We start from the raw sequence: 16,549 nt of genomic DNA, 5'->3' as shown, positions 1-16,549 counted from the left end.
AGATGGAGTTAGGTTAGAAGATCAGCCATGATTATATTGAATGGCGGGGCAGGCTCGAGGGGCTGAATGGCCTACTCCCACTCCTAGTTCCTATGTATCGACCTTGGCAAATGCTAATATTATTGACTTATATTAGAAATTTGCAAAATGACAGCAAAATGCTGCTGAAGAATTGGCACCTAAAAAGGCAATTCATTTCATGAGTTTATTATTTAATCGGCGGTTTATCCAGGTTGAAGTCCACTTGTTAATGTAGAGCACATTTGTTCACTTGTTGACTTTTTTAATGACTTGGTTAATGCCTGTGGTTAACCAGATGCTCATACTAAAACATACTCATACTTGAGCAGAGTTACTTGTGATATGTTGCTAACATTAACCATTTATTCTGGAAATTACCAGTTTTCCAAGGTACTTGAAGTTTTTTTTCTTCAGACTTACCATTGTAATATGTGCTCTTTCTGCAGACAGCAAAGCCATTGTAGATGGGAACCTGAAACTCATTTTAGGACTCATATGGACATTGATTCTTCACTACTCAATTTCCATGCCAGTATGGGATGATGAAGAAACCGAAGAGACAAAGAACCAGACACCTAAACAAAGGTTGCTTGGTTGGATTCAGAATAAGCTTCCTGACCTGCCGATCACTAACTTCAACAAAGACTGGAGAAGTGGAAAGGCATTGGGTGCCCTGGTTGACAGCTGTGCCCCAGGTATTAATATTGAATGTTTTGCAGATTTTATTATGGATGTTGATCCTTGCACTTTCTCACTTTTTCCTTCTTTCCTCCCTAACGGTTAAATACGCAAGGTTAAGTTTTAACTGTTTCACCCATAAAATATACAGTCAATTCACTTTGCAGTATATTCTGTGAAGCGATTTTGGATATCTCGAAGATGTGATAAAACTCTATATCAAATTCAAGGATTATTAACCTGTCTTGACTATTTAGTCAGATTGCACAGGATTGTGACATTCTCAAATTCCAAATTTAGAAGTTGGTTCTTGAATTGCAGAAAAGTCTTCCAAGTTTTTTTAAAAACATTTCAACACCAGGATCTTGAAGTTAACTGAGAAGAATCTCAGGTCAATATTTTATTCAGACCTTTGCCAGCTTTCCAGTTTGAGCTAACTGCTCAAGACCAACCTTTTTCTTCCCCTAACCTACTTTTGGAGTGCCTGGCTTCTGCTTGCTGCTCTATTGTGGAGATAACCAATTTATAGGTTGGGAAGTCACTGCTCATAAGTAACTCTATGAAATGTTTTTCTCCTTTAGGTCTGTGCCCTGACTGGGAGGCTTGGGATCCCAACAAACCTGTAGACAATGCTCGCGAAGCTATGCAGCAAGCAGATGACTGGCTTGGAGTGCCCCAGGTAAAATGAAGTATTGCAAGTAAACCTGCTAGGTGCGCCATACTGTTGAATATCAGTTGCAATAGGAGATGCATATTGCATCAGTGCATACTGCATCAGGGAGGTCATTATGTAGCCTGTCTCTCTGGGATTCTGAGTTGGAAGTAGAAGCTGCACCTGCCATTCCACCACTTAGATTGTGTGCAACTAAGATGTATATTAATATTGGTTGAGATCTAAAGCTACTTTGAGACATTTGGGTGTTTCACATAGGGAAAAACGTCTCATTGGGAGGAAGATCCAGAGCCTTTTGTGAATGTGAATATCTTTTGCACTAAGAGCCTGATGTGTTGAAATGCAGTTCATTCTTGGAGAGGCCTTGGGGAGGGTTCAGCGGAGATTTACCAGAATGGTACCAGGGATAAGGGCTTCAGTTATGTGGAGAACTAGAGAAGCTGGGATTGTTTTCCTTCGAACAGAGAAGGTGTTCAAAATTATGAGGGGTTTTGATAAGAGTAGATAGGGAGAAACTGTTTCCACAGGCAGGTGGGTCAGTAACCAGGGGACATAAATTTAAGATAATTGGCGAAAGAATCAGAGGGCAGATGAGGAGAATTTTTTTTTACAGAGTTGTTACGGTCTGGAATGCACTGCCTCAAAGGGTGGTGGAAACCGAATCAATAACAACTTTCAAAGGGGAATTAAGAGAGGTACTTGAAAAGGAAAAAATTGCAAGGGTATGAGGAACGAGCCAGAGTGGAAGTGATTGGGTAGCTTTTCCAAAGAACTGGCACAGGCGTGATGGGCCAAATGGCCTCCTTTTGTGCTGTGATATTCTATGATTCCTAATCTTGTGTTTCAGGTGATTACCCCAGAGGAAATCATACACCCAGATGTAGATGAGCATTCTGTAATGACCTACTTCTCACAGTTCCCCAAGGCCAAGCTTAAACCTGGAGCTCCCTTGAAACCTAAGTTGAATCCTAAGAAAGCCAGAGCTTATGGTCCAGGTAGGAATATATAACAGAACTTGTAGCTATCTGTCTTGCTGTCCATATCTAATTTAATCAACAAGTTTATTCGATTCCCAGATCCCTAACCTAAGGATTTACTCCTGCCATTGGCAGATGTTCACAAAGCTAAGCACAATTCTCTAAAGAGTAAAAATACCAATTACCATTGCAAGAATACATGAGTTGATTTTCCACTCTATTCCATGCTTGACATGGCACTGCTTTGATGTTGATTCATTCATAAATTGAATGTTCAGCCAACATTTGGATGGATGATTGATTGCAATGAAGTGTATCTATTGGGTTTTGCAAGCCTTGCTTGCAGTCGATGCATATATCTGCTGATTTTTTTTGTTAATTGATATTCTGGTCCTTTATAACTGAGCTGCAAAACAGTAACCCAAACCATTGTCTTTGCACTCAGTTTCATTTATGCTTTGACTTCTGTGCGGTCACTCGTTATGTATATTGTGTAATCCTCACCTGCTGGCTCTAAATCTGATTTGATTCTTGTAGGAATTGAGCCCACGGGTAATGTTGTGATGCGTCCTGCTATGTTTACTGTTGAAACAATCAGTGCTGGGAAAGGTGAAGTGATCGTCTTTGTGGAGGATCCAGAATGTCAAAGGGAAGAGGTACTTTTTTTATGTCTGGCAGCAATTCAACATTACCTCACCCATTGTAACTATGATTAGGATCCATAAAATCCTAACCAATGTAATTTGTGTGATTGCTGGCCAGCATTTCACATGTATGTAAAGTGCCCATTTTTTTTAAAAAAAATCTGCTGGGTCATTGGGTTTTCCACCTTCACATAATGGTGCAATCTGGTGACCTGGAAGATGGACCTCATTTTGCGCACATTTTAGATTTTTGGTAAGTAAATTTCAGTATATTGCCCAAAGCATGTTCTAACTGGTTTCTACTATATTAACAAACATTGACCTGTGTTGACTTATAGTCCAAAAATGTCTAAACTAGTATGGTCTGGGCTGTATCCTGGACTCCTATTTTTCTATCATTTGGAGCTCTATAGAACTTACAAGTTTGAATGGTCATTTGCCTGTTAGTGCTGAGACAAAGTCTATTGATGCGATTTATAGCAAGACAATGCTCTTTAATTATAACATTGCTCATATTCTTGTTCAACCTGTCAGGCAAAGGTGACCAACAACAATGACAAGAACAAGACTTACTCAGTGGTTTATGTGCCAAAGGTTGCAGGAATACACAAGGTGAGAGAGAAGTATAATCAGCATAATTTATTTTTTTAGTTGGATTGTTTCAGAATATGGCGGTAATTCTATTCACACCGTATGGCTGTAGTTGTGGCAAAATGCTTGGTCTTGACACTAACAAGGTACATGGTGCTATTGAGGTAAAATTTACTTCAAATTCTAATGCTTACACCAATGTGGTAAATTGAACAAATTACTGCAAATGTTCAAGATTGTTGGAAAGGCAGACATCCTATGAATACCTCAAGTACACCATTCACACACTGGTTTGTCTGCAGATTACGGTTCTGTTTGCTGGGCAACACATATCTAAGAGCCCCTTTGAGGTGAGCATTGACAAAGCTCAAGGTGATGCAAGTAAGGTGACTGCGCGAGGACCTGGCCTGGAAACTGCAGGAAACATTGCCAATAAGCCAACCTATTTTGACGTCTACACAGCAGGTGGGTCTTCAGTGCCAATCAGTTTAAAATACCACTTTTTACTTCAGCCCCTCTTGCTCCACCTCCTCAAACTTCTCCTCTCTCAACCTCTCCCTCCACATCCACTCTGCTACCCATGTTCACGGCCACCCGCTCACCTGGTGATTACCCAGGGCCTCAGCATCTCGAATGTCACCATCACCGACAATGCCAACTCTGACCACCAGTTCATCTCCTTCAACTCCTACATCCATCTCCCCAAAGCTACCACCATCTTCTATTGCCCGTGGAAGAAGATCTCCGCGCAATCCCTCTCCGCTGCCCTGGAGGAGTCCTCTGAACTCCTGCACTAACCCATCCTCTGTGTTTACTCTCCTCCACAGCATTCTCTCCACCACACTCAACACCTTTGCCTTCACCTCCCGAACTGCCTCCTACTCCTGATCCTCACCCTGGTTCACCAGCCACCTCCGCTCACTCAAGGGCCAGGTGAGGGCTGCACTTGGCTCAAATCTGGCCTAATGGTCCCTGCCACGCCTCACAGATTCTATCCTCCGACTCCCACTGCGAGGAAATGCTGGACTTCCTCAAATCCAAAATCGAGAGAATCTGCTCAGCTCTCCCCCCAACTTCCATCCTCTCCCTACCCCCCACACTCCCTGGACCCCATCCTCTCCTTAAATCCCAGCTTCACCTCCTTGCCCCACTATTCGCCGACATCATCAGCCTCTCCCTGTCATTTGGCATTGTTCCTTTCTCCCTCAAAACAGCCATTATCACCCCCACCTTGAAAAAACCTTCCCTTGACCCATCACAGCTATCCAGCTACCGACTGCCCCACCTCCCTTTTCTGTCTAAGGTCCTTGAGAGAGCCATTGCCTCCCAGCTTCGCTCTTTCTCCTCTCACTCCCTCCATGAGCCCCTCCATTCGGGTTTCCGTGCTGCCCACAGCACGGAAACTGCTCTGGTTAAGGTCACAAACGACATCCTGACCATGTGTGACCAGGGCTCCCTCTGCCTCCTCGACCTCTCTGCCGCCTTTGACACCGTGGACCGCTCAATCCTCCTCCATCACCTCTCCTCCCACCTCAACCTTCAAGGTTCTGTCCTTGACTGGTTCAGGTCCTACATTTCACATCGCCTCCACTTTGTCTCAGCAAACAGCTTCTGCTCCAGCCCCCGCACTGTCTTGTGTGGTGTTCCTCAGGTCTCTGTCCTCAGTCCCCTCCTCTTCACCCTCTACATGCTCCCCCTTGGTGATGTCATCCGCAGACATGGGGTAAATTTCCACATATACGCGGATGACACCCAACTCTATCTCTGCCTCCACCCTGAACTCCAGGACTACTGAGGTCCTGACCGACTGCCTGTACGACATCAAGTCCTGGATGAGGGACAATTTTCTCCAACTCAACGTCAGCAAAACCGAGGCCCTCTTGATTGGCTTGCGCCAGCGCCTCCGCACTTCGGGCACTGGCAGCATCAGCCTCCACGGCTGCACATTCAACCTCACTCAGCCAGTCAGGAACCTGGATATCTTTTTTGACCCTGAACTGTCCTTTCACCCCCCCACATCCACACCATGACTGGCAATGCCTACCACCACCTCCGCAACATTGCCAGACTCCGCCACTGCCTCACCCCTCACTCAGGCATTTGTCACATCAACAACAACAAAATTACATTTATAGAGCGCCTTTCACGTCGGGGGGACGTCCCAAAGCACTGAACACTCAGATGTCAGGACCCGAGCATGGGGGAGGGGTGGTGTAGGGGTGAGGGAAGGCAGAGAGGTGGGAGGGAGGCCAAAGGCACGATCGAATAGACCGGCCTTGAAGGAGGCAAGGGAGGAAGCGAGGCGAACTCCTACCTCTCTGATCTGCTGACTCCCTGCCAACCTGTCCGTTCCCTCCGTTCAGCGGGCTCCGGCCTGCTCCATGGCTCCCGCTCGACCCACCCTACCATCAGCGGCCGGGCTTTCAGCCTCTCTGCCCCCACACTGTGGAACTCCATCCCACAGTCCCTTCGCCTCGCTTCCTCCCTTGCCTCCTTCCAGGCCAGTCTCAAGACCCTCCTCTTCGATCATGCCTTCAGTCGCCCACGCACCTTTCTGCGTTCCCTCACCCCTCCCCTGTTCTTGGGTCCTGACTACTGACTGTCCAGCGTCTTAGGATGTCCACCTGACTTGAAAGGCGCTCTATAAATGTAATTTTGTTGTTTTAATAAACTTCTGTAACTGGCTGCAAAACAGTTTTGGAGATTATAATGTTCTCCAGTGCAATACAAAACTTGGCTTTAACTATAATGTAACCATCTATATTTATCTTAAATATAGATGCAACTGGTGTAACATGTATACATTGCAATCTCATCTCACTGAATTGAGTCCAGAGAAAATACAGTGAAGTGGTCAATCCTGTGTACCTAGTCAGCAGACTAACACGGTGATGGCCAATGCATTGGTATCCTTAATGGTAATTTGTATCAGTTGTATAAGGGCTTGAGTATGATAATTGGACAGAGCTACTTTAATGGCTTGAGTATTGACTTTTGTTTGTAGGTGCTGGCATAGGTGATGTTTCAGTGGTCATACTGGATCCTCGAGGCAAAAACATTGAAGTAACTGTTGAAGACAAGGGGAACAATGTCATTCGCTGCAGCTACAAACCTGTGCAAGCAGGACTGCACACAATCAGGATTAGCTTTGTTGGCACGCAGATTCCAAAGAGCCCATATTCTGTTACCGTCGGTGAAGGTGGATAATTTTATAAATTACTTGATTTAATGTGACATTTTAAATTTGCTATTCCAGTAATTTCTGTTTATTGCCGTCAGTTTCTCAACTGACTGCATTGTAATGGGTTTCTTTTGACTTCAGCTATTCAATCTGGTCTGTTAGCTATGGCCAGGGTAGACTTGCTGCAGAGATGGGGAACTTGCAGTGTGTACTGAAGATGCCACAGTTGGCTTGTACATGGGAAGGGATAAGAATATAAAATGCCTTGGAGTGATTATAAATCTAACTTGTATTTGAGTTCCATTAGGGATTTTTAAAATCAGGTTTTTTTTTGGCTGACTCATAGCAATGAAACTGGAAGGTGTTAAGTATTTTCCAACAAAATAACACTTAAAGCAAATTCTGGCAACTGGAAGTTATTTGATTTTGCATCTGTAGTCCGTTTACTGTATGATGGCGGTTTCTGGAGAAATGTAGAATGAATCTACAGCCTCGATGTTCCGAAATGTGGGACTCAAATTCCATTTATATACGTTTTCCAGTGCATTCACTCAAAGATGACTGACTTGCTACATTGGTTTACTATAAATGGCTTAACTTGATTTTGCAACAGCTTATTGGCAGATACTGATGCACCAAGTTGGTCTTCGGCGATGTGGCTAAGTGTAAATGGATGCTCTGCTGGTAATCATTCATAACTATTGCATAATGCAAAAGCCCCCCCCAGCACTATTAAACAGCATAAATTGTTATAAAAATTGTTAGACGTTCAACCATTGTGCTATTTGTTACACTAGTAGTGTGATTAGCCAAATCATAGGATGTTTTCTTTCCACAAAATGTATAAAGCACAACTCCTTTGATGTATTCTTCCTTTAAGCATTATTATTAAATCTTCCTTACTGTTCATGTGTAGAAAAAATGTACTGCCTCATGAAAGAAACAAACTTTAGACTATTAATTGAATCCTACCAGATCATAGTTGAAGACTTGGTGGAGGGACCAGTTAAAGGGTTGGTATGTCTCGTACCTAGAATTTAAGTTCTTTTCACTCAACTGAAGGTTTTTCATGATGTGGAACTTGGAACTTTTTTTAAAAAATTGTTTCTTATAATTTAGTTGCTTGAAGTTGATATTTAGTACTAGAGTAACACTTTTTTCTACATTTGGGAGAATGCAGGAGGATCCCCCTAAAAGTTTAATAATTGGGCAGTTTTTTCCCCAACGGCACTAGGCTGCTCACTGATTCCCAGTATGTCGGTTACTTATTGTGTAAAACCCTTATGACTGCGAAAGTACTTTGTATACTGGCTCAAAAGCTGAGGTTCCTTATGGAAAGTGTCATTTATATGCAAGTTTACTGCTTAAACTTTACAAGAAGTGACTGCATACATTTGAGAGCAGGGTCTAGTTTAGCTCCAATGCCCTTTTGTGGTCAAATGTCCTGCCATGGTTTGAGCTTAGTGGTCTCTAGGGTAAGGTGCTCTGTGGAACTGTACCTTCATAGAAGGGGAAAAGCTGGTCAACATCTGAGGTCAAGAGGAGAAAATCAGCCTGACCCTATTCTGCATGTAATCACACACGGTTTGACTTGTTAACTGCATTTATGAATGTGTACTAGTCCAACACTAGGACTTGAATTAACATTAAGGCTCAAATTCTTACTGTTGCTTTGTGCGAGCATGCATAGCTTTATACTCCCAGTGCAGGAAATGTTTTTGGATCAGTATTTTTCTGATTGTTGCTAAATATTTTTCTTATTAACTCAGCACAGATGTAAAACTTTTAAATTTGTGTTGTACATAAAATTTCTTGGCACCCAAGACCTCTATAAGAGGCCAAAACAATAATGTGCATCATTTTTTTTTAAAAATTGAATTGGAACACGAGTGTAGTTTAGAATTATTCTTTGCAGCTTTACTTAACTCTGTCAGTCTATACTTTCAAGTTTCAGGGTTAAGTTTTTTTTATTGTGCTTTTTTTTAGAAAAATACATTAAGTCCTATTAATGCGTACAAATCTTTTGTTTCTCTAGCTTGCAATCCCAATGCCTGTCGTGCCACTGGACGAGGCCTACAGCCTAAAGGCCTCCGAATTCTTGAAGTTGCAGGCATCAAAGTTGACACCAAAGCAGCTGGAAGTGGTGACCTGCATGTTGTGGTGAAGGGACCAAGTAAGTTCCTCTCCCATACTAGGCTATGAACCCATCCCTCCCATCTTTGCTTGGCTCCCCATCCCCAGTGGATCAAATTCAGGCTTCTCGCTTTTCTATTGCCCCATCTTATCTCTGCAAATCTTCTATCTCTACACTTCAGTGGGTGAGAATATAGTTACTAGTCACTTTGCCTTCTTCCCTCTTCTCTTTCCTTCCTCCCACCAAAGCTCGGACTTAATCAGATGTGTAAAGTGCTTTGAGACCATAAGTTGTTGTTTGAGGGTTGTCAAAATTGAAGGTTAAATTAACATTTTAAGAAGCCTTTCCAATCTTGATTCGTGTTCTGGTGCATTGCTGATATTATTTTCATTTGTTTTAGGAATGGTTCAATTGACTATAGTGAATGGAAAAATATTACCAGTCTCTTCAAAATAGTGTAATTCTGTTATAATAGTTATTTTAATGTCCTCATGTGGTCACATTTACAGAAGAAAAAGCAATAAACAACCTTGCTTGTATATTTTACTTGGTTTTCATCAGGGCCATCTGGTAAGGCAGCCTTGAAATGATTAATGATGCGGGTTTGTCCAAACTGGTGTTTAATAACCTAACTTCATGTTGATTCTTCTCCCCGATAGAAGGACTGGAGGAGCCTGTGAAGCAAAAGACTCAGGATATGGGGGATTCCTTTACCTATGCCTATGAGTACTACCCCATTATTCCTGGGAAACACATTGTTACCATCACTTGGGGAGGCCATAACATTCCCAGGAGGTGAGTGCAGCAAACCTGAGATTCAGTGCTTTAGTGAGCTTGAAACAAACTTCCAAAATGCAAGGATTTAAAAACTGAATTATTTAAACACTTGTTCATCCATCTTAGAATAAAACACTCCATTGTAATTCCAGTTATATCTTCTAAAATAGTCTTGTTCCGAACTGTTGTAGGATTGAATTAATTGGAGCAATGTTTCATATTCAGTTTCTAAGTGAATTTCTCTGACATCGTACTGTTGAGTTGTGGGGGTCTTAACTCCAGTAAGTTGTGCTACAACTGCATGTATCCTTCTGCATGTATCCCTATGTGGTTCCATATGCAAGGATCATCCTAGTTGAGCGTGGGTTTTCTTGGAACTCTGGTTGAATGGACCCATGCTCTACAATAACAACTTCTTGTATTTTTATGACGTCCCTCACACAGGGTAGTATCCCAGGGCGCTTGGCAGTGGTGGAGCACCGTAGGCATTGTCGAATAGGAAGGTCTTCAGGCACAAACTGAAGATGGAAAACCAAGGGGCAAGGTGGAGGGATAGAGGAAGAGTGTTCCAGAGTTTCGGGGCATAGTTGCTGAAAGCGCAGCCCCAATGGTGGAACGGAGGGCATGAGGGACATGCAGAAGGCTGGAGCCAGTCGAGTGGAGGCAGTGGGTTGTGGGTTGGGGGGTAAGCAGATGGGAGAGGTAGGGATATGCCGGGATATGAAGGGATTTGAAAACAAATATCAGGATCTTGAAATTGATCTGTTCGGTGATGTGGCTTTTGGCTAGAACTGGTGTGATGGGGGTATGGAGTTTAGTGCAGGTGAGTATGCAGGTGGCGGAGTTTGGGATCAGCTGGATGCTGTGCATGGTGGAGCTGGGGAGACTGGCAAATGGCATTTGAGAATTCGAGTCGGGAGTTGATGAAAGCACGGACAAGTGTTTCGACTGCATCTGGGGTAAGGTACGGTCAGAGATGTGGTGGAGGAAGGAGGTCCTGGTCAGGGACTGGATGTGGGGAAGGAAGGACAGCTGTGGGTTGAATCTGAAGTCTAGGTTACGCACTGGTTCGGTAAGTCTGAGGGATAGGCCTGGGAGGTTGTTGAGAAGGTCAGAGTTGTAGCCGTAAGAGTTGACTGGAGCTAATGACTATGGCTTCTGTCTTGTCAACATTGAGTTGTAGGTATAGTGTCTTACTGTATATGAATGGAGCTTCTACGTTTCATTTCTCTAACGAAGGAGATTATATTTGCATGTTGGAAGAACTGGCGTTAATTTATTTGCAATCCCTCTTGGGCTGTGTGAAGCTGGTGCTAGTTTAAGTTGTGCCTGAGTATTGTCAGTGAGCTGGAACTGGATGGTTTCCAGGAACTACCAGAATTTGTAAGTCTTGTGTTGAATGTAATGGGAAAACAATGCAAGTTGGGCTGTGCCAATTAAAAACTTTTTCCTGACTGCTATGAACTACAGTGACTGGTATGTTTTTGTTCCATTAGTCCATTTGAAGTTCAGGTTGACCCTGAAGCAGGACCTCAAAAAATCCGTGCCTGGGGGCCAGGCCTGGAGGGAGGAATTGTTGGCAAGTCAGCAGATTTTCTGGTGGAAACTATAGGAACAGATGCTGGTGTGTTGGGTGAGTTTACTAAACATACACTTTTCAACATACAATATTGCAATAGGATCACTGACCTGACTTGGAGCACACAAGTACTGTCTTTTCCAATGTACAAGTTTATATAAAAATTCCCAAAAAGCACTGTTAGCTCATGGAGGATTTAGTAAATGTTTAATGTAAATTGGAACTTTGGAAAATGACTTGCATCTGTGGTGTCCTAGGTTTTGCAGTTGAAGGGCCCTCTCAAGCAAAGATTGAATGTGATGACAAGGCTGATGGCTCCTGCGATGTGCGCTATTGGCCTACAGAACCTGGTGAATATGCAGTGCATGTTTTGTGTGACGATGAGGATATTAAGGATAGTCCATTCATGGCCAACATCCAACTTGCCTTAAATACTTCCAATTCTGACAAGGTGAGAACTATGGTTTTCAATAAATCTAATTGGCTGTTTGGTGGGGTGGGGCTGGGAGTGGGGGAGAGTTTGAGTGGTGCAATGTTTCCTTCCCCCCCCCCCCCCCCCCCCCTCATCACCCTTAAGAATGGAACAAACGTGCGTGACTCTTGATCCTGTATCCCTCCTACCCCCCCTCTATCCACTATTCCCACTCTGTCCTTCTCTCCCACCACCCTCCTCGCCTTCTGTCTCTCCTGAACTCCACCATTACCTCCCTCTGCTCCAGCCTGGGCATCCTCCGCCAGGCCCATCGTGGCTCCCAGCGTTGGTTGTCCCAGAGCAGCCACCCCAACTGTCCATCACTAACTCTCTCCGCAGCAACCACTTCTGAAAGGCAAACACTCATTCACCCTCCCTCATCCATACCAACACTCCCTGCTCCTCAAAGACCATGATCATTTCTCCCCCATGACCTCAAAACCTCTTTATACCACTCTCTCCTCCGTTTTCCCCCACCAGCAAACCTATCCGCATTTCACTCCAAAATGTCCGCTCCCTCGCCAATAAAGCCCTCACTATCTGTGACCTCATCCTGGATGAGCACATGGATATTCTTGGGCTTTTGGAAACCTGGCTCTCCCCCAGTGACTCCCCACTAGTTGAAGCCTCCCCTCCTTCCATCACACCCCCTGGCCTAGCCAACATGGTGGCGGGGTGGCCCTCATCTCCCAAACTTCTATTGATCCTATTCCCTTATTCCTCTGGCTGTTTCAGCACCTCACCCTCTATCATCCCTTCTCTCTCATTCAAAATTCTCCTGGTTTACAGCCCCCCAAAACCCCCCTGGCTCCTTTCTCTCCGATATCTCCCCTCTCCTCCCTGTCCTTCTGCTCATAATGGGCGGCTTTAACCTCCACCTAAACTCCCCTTGCACCACCTCCTCGGATTTCACAGCCCTCCTCTCCTCCTCCCTAAACCTCACCGTCCACTTCAACTCTCCGACCCACAATCGTGACCACCCCCTCAACCTTGTCATCACATATGACCTCGACATTTCTAACCTGTGTATCATGGACAAGGCCATCTCAGACCACTTATTCATCTCCTTCTCGCATCCCTCTCCCCTCCATCAAGACCTCAACCATACTTTTCCACCCATGGAAAAGACTTCCCCCTGAGACCCTCACAAAGGCCCTCTCACCCTCAGACCTCCTATCCCTCTGGCCTTCCACCCGCAGCAACCCTGAAGAGGCCGACAAAGTGCTCCATGATCGCCTCTCCTTCACCTTTTCCGACCACGCCTACGGTCACCTTTCCCTTCAGCCCTGGGCTCCCTCATTAAGTTCTCTGAGATGCCACCCGGCGTAGAGGGCGCTATATAAGTGCAACTTGTTGTTGTATCCTAGTGGCTTGGGAGTTGGGGTGGGGGTGAAGAATTTTTTTTGAGGTAAATTGGCCCATGTCAGTGACTTATTTAGTTGTTTGCATTAGAAGAGTAACATATGTTTCAATTTTGTTCTTTGGGAACCATATCCTGAACTTTGGTGATTGACAGTAGCAAGCAGAAAACTTGCTTGTACATGGGTGAAATTAAGCTATTGCTTGTAAACAACAGTAATATACTGAAATCTGATTGTGTGATTAAATGTCATGCCTGTTTGATAATTTTTTCAAAACTCCAAATTAAATGCTTAAAAATGCTCCAAATTAAATGCTTAAAATATGGTAAAATGTGGCGAGGGATCTATTGAAGTACAATTTATTAAACCAATGACTAATCCTAATAATTATCTCCTTCCAGGTTAAAGCCTATGGTCCTGGCTTGGAGAAGACTGGCTGTATTGTTCACAAACCAGCTGAGTTCATAGTTGATGCTAAGGCTGCTGGGAAGGTACCCTTAAAAATCTATGCCCAAGTAAGAAAACTCTTTATATTAAAAATAATTTTAACTTGGTGCAGCTTTTTAACCTTTATTTTAAGGGCACTTAATGTACTGTAATGTGGAGTTCTGTAGCTCAGTGGTTAGAGCACTCGCTTTGCAAGTGAGAGACCTGAGTTCAATTCCAGGCAGGGCGAAACCTTGGGCAAGTTTCCTTACTCCACACGCCTAATAATAATCCCTCCAAAAAAACAAAACAATAATAAATTGGTCATTTTCAATCCATGACTGTTTGTGGGACATTGCTGTGGCAATTGGCTGCCGCGTTCGCCCACAAATATACAGTCAATTCACTTTACAGTATATTCTGTGAAGCGCTTTGGGGCGTCTAGGAGACGTGAAAAGCGCTATATCAAATGCAAGAATTATTGTTATTACTGTTTGTAAAAATAAAAGGCTCCTCATCTTCCAAAACAAGCAAATTTCTTGTTATGCAGCAATGTTAATCTGGCATTGGTGATATCAGGGTTTGAAGTTATTGATGCAGTGAGTTAACCCTTGGGTTGCCTCAAATGTTTTGGGATTTCCACTTGGGTTGAATGTGCTTGTTCAACTTCATTATGGAAGCTCATGGAGTGCATAAAACTGCAAAGGGTAGCAACTTGTCCTCTATTAAAAGCTGGATCTGGAAAGCTGCTGTTCTAAATTAATCTTGGACAGCTGGCAGTCTTAAGCAAAAACTTGGATTGTCAAGCTTCCTAATGCCCATCATTTTGGTGCTAGTCTTCTGAGGTGATCTCTGGGGGGGGGTTTGAATGCTGTTGATTGGCTTCTTGGGAAAATAAGTTAGTCTTGTTTTAAAATGTTAGTTGTTTTGGTTTTTCCCCTTCACAGGATTCTGAGGGTTTTCCGATAGATGTTCACATAAAGAACAAAGGTGATGGAATCTTTGCCTGTTCCTACACTCCAACCAAACCGATCAAGCACACTGTTGCAGTTTCCTGGGGTGGAGTTAATGTACAACAAAGTCCCTTCAGGGTAAGAGCTGTGATGGTATTTGCCTTTCAATGTACACTCTTCTGAATTCTAATCAGCTTAGCAGGAATCTGCTGCTGTGAATTTTACAGCAATGCTGTGATGATCACATAACTAAGAATTCAACTTTCGATAACTAACTGGGTTTTCCCCTTAGTGCACAGTACTTGTGTAGAAAGTGAAATTTCAACCCATTGTATCTCATTGTATTTGGATCAGTGAGTTTGTTTTGTGCATAATGATCCCAAAACTACCTCCAATATTATTCTAGGGCCTCAAGACGCTGTATGGTATATTCCACTCACTTAATCCTGTATTTTCAGGTTAATATTGGTCAGGGAAGTCATCCCCAGAAGGTCAAGGTGTTTGGTCCTGGTGTGGAGAGGTCTGGTTTGAAAGCAAATGAACCCACTCACTTTACTGTGGATTGCTCAGAAGCTGGAGAAGGTGAGAAAATGGCATTCAATCTGATTTTCCTTGTGTTAGAACTTATGTTTCCCTTACCTTTACTCTTCCATACTCCTCACCTAAGAACTATAGTGGTGTTTTTTGTGTTAGCGTGATGATAGCCTAAGACCTGAGGCTGGATTTGTTGAGGATGGAACTTTCAGAAGTTTGATTGATTATCATTGAAGTATGACTAGTCTCAAAGCAGGTATTCTGCAAATTATTGAGAAAAATGCTGGGCTGGTTCTATAAGTGATATTCCTGTGCCATAAATTTGCAGTTTACCAATGTGAAGGAAGAAGTGCTTCATTAAATTATAATGCACAAAATTGGAGGAGCTGAAGAATTTCTATCTTTGCTTTCAGGTGATGTCAGTGTTGGTGTGAAGTGTGACGCTCATGTACTTGGTGAATCTGAGGAGGACATTGATTTTGAAATCATTACAAACCCTAATGATACTTTTACAGTGAAATATGTGCCACCAGCTTCTGGACGCTACACCATTAAAGTGCTGTTTGCTGGGGAGGTTTGTACCTTGTCTGAAAATTGTCTGCCTCTTGGTTCTTTCAGTAACCAAGTCCAGCTAACTAAGGCTTCGCGACCACATCACTCCCACCCTCGCTCGCCTCCACTGGCTCCCCATCCCCCAGAGGATCGAATTCAAGATCCTCATCCTCACCTACAAGGCCATTCACGGCCTTGCTCTCTCCGACCTACTTACCTGCCCGTACCCTCCATTCCTCTGGCTCCGGTCTGCTCCACATCCTCCGCCCTAACCACCCTACCATCGGTGGCCAGCCTTCAGCCTCTCAGCCCCTAGGCTCTGGAACTCCATCCCCCAGTGCCTTCGCCTTGCTTCCTCCCTTTCCTCCTTCAAGGCCAGTCTCAAGACCTTTCTCTTCAACTGTGCCTTCAGCTCCCCTCTCGACTCTACCCCCTCCTCGCTCCCTCCCTTCCCTCCCCTCATCCTGACCATTTCCCCCCTGCTCGGGTCCCGACCCAACTGTCCAGCGCCTTGGGACGCCCTCCCGACGTGAAAGGTGCTCTATGAATGGAATCTTGTTGGTGCGGCCTCCAGCCTCTCTGTCCCTATCCCTCTGGAAGTCCATCCTACGGTGCCTTCACCTTGCTCTCTCCCTTGCCACCTTCAAGGCATGTCTCAAGACCCTCTGACCACAACTTTGGTCACCCTTCTCCTATCCTCCCTGGCCTTGACCCCTCCAGATCCCAAGCCCCTACTCGGGTCCAAATCCCTGACTGTCCAGCACTGTTGATACTATGCAAATGTTGTGTTGTTGTTTGTGTTCAACAGGAAATTCCCATCAGCCCTTTCAGGGTTAAAGTGGAGCCCTCTCATGATGCCAGCAAAGTTAAAGCTGAAGGACCTGGATTGAATAAAACTGGTAAATATATAGCCTTCCATTACTGGAAGGATGTACAATGTCAGCTTGCGTTAGCTTTTCAGTCGGGTTTTGTAGCTAACTATCCTGCTTTTAGAGC

The 16,549-nt window shown here is 44.1% G+C and overlaps 1 protein-coding gene across 1 annotated transcript in view; it reads left to right on the top strand.

The window, feature by feature from the left end:
- Positions 1 to 385: 385 nt before the first annotated feature.
- LOC103190036 (filamin-B) overlaps positions 386 to 16,549 on the top strand; it is a gene marked incomplete at its 5' end in the record, with an annotated part of 73,613 nt that continues 57,449 nt past the window's right edge. The window contains 16 exons of the mRNA XM_007910642.2: positions 386 to 716; positions 1,281 to 1,378; positions 2,220 to 2,367; positions 2,887 to 3,005; positions 3,528 to 3,605; positions 3,887 to 4,049; positions 6,589 to 6,783; positions 8,801 to 8,938; positions 9,559 to 9,694; positions 11,173 to 11,309; positions 11,513 to 11,706; positions 13,490 to 13,603; positions 14,462 to 14,605; positions 14,926 to 15,049; positions 15,415 to 15,575; positions 16,362 to 16,452. Coding sequence (XP_007908833.2) covers positions 386 to 716; positions 1,281 to 1,378; positions 2,220 to 2,367; positions 2,887 to 3,005; positions 3,528 to 3,605; positions 3,887 to 4,049; positions 6,589 to 6,783; positions 8,801 to 8,938; positions 9,559 to 9,694; positions 11,173 to 11,309; positions 11,513 to 11,706; positions 13,490 to 13,603; positions 14,462 to 14,605; positions 14,926 to 15,049; positions 15,415 to 15,575; positions 16,362 to 16,452 — 2,371 coding nt within the window. The remainder of the gene's footprint in view (positions 717 to 1,280; positions 1,379 to 2,219; positions 2,368 to 2,886; positions 3,006 to 3,527; positions 3,606 to 3,886; positions 4,050 to 6,588; positions 6,784 to 8,800; positions 8,939 to 9,558; positions 9,695 to 11,172; positions 11,310 to 11,512; positions 11,707 to 13,489; positions 13,604 to 14,461; positions 14,606 to 14,925; positions 15,050 to 15,414; positions 15,576 to 16,361; positions 16,453 to 16,549) is intronic.

The sequence above is a fragment of the Callorhinchus milii genome, unplaced genomic scaffold, assembly GCF_018977255.1.
Source record: "Callorhinchus milii isolate IMCB2004 unplaced genomic scaffold, IMCB_Cmil_1.0 Scaffold12, whole genome shotgun sequence".
NCBI lineage: Eukaryota > Metazoa > Chordata > Chondrichthyes > Chimaeriformes > Callorhinchidae > Callorhinchus > Callorhinchus milii.
The sequence above is the reverse complement of the archived record's forward strand: the minus strand, read 5'-3'. Positions and strand labels throughout refer to the sequence as shown.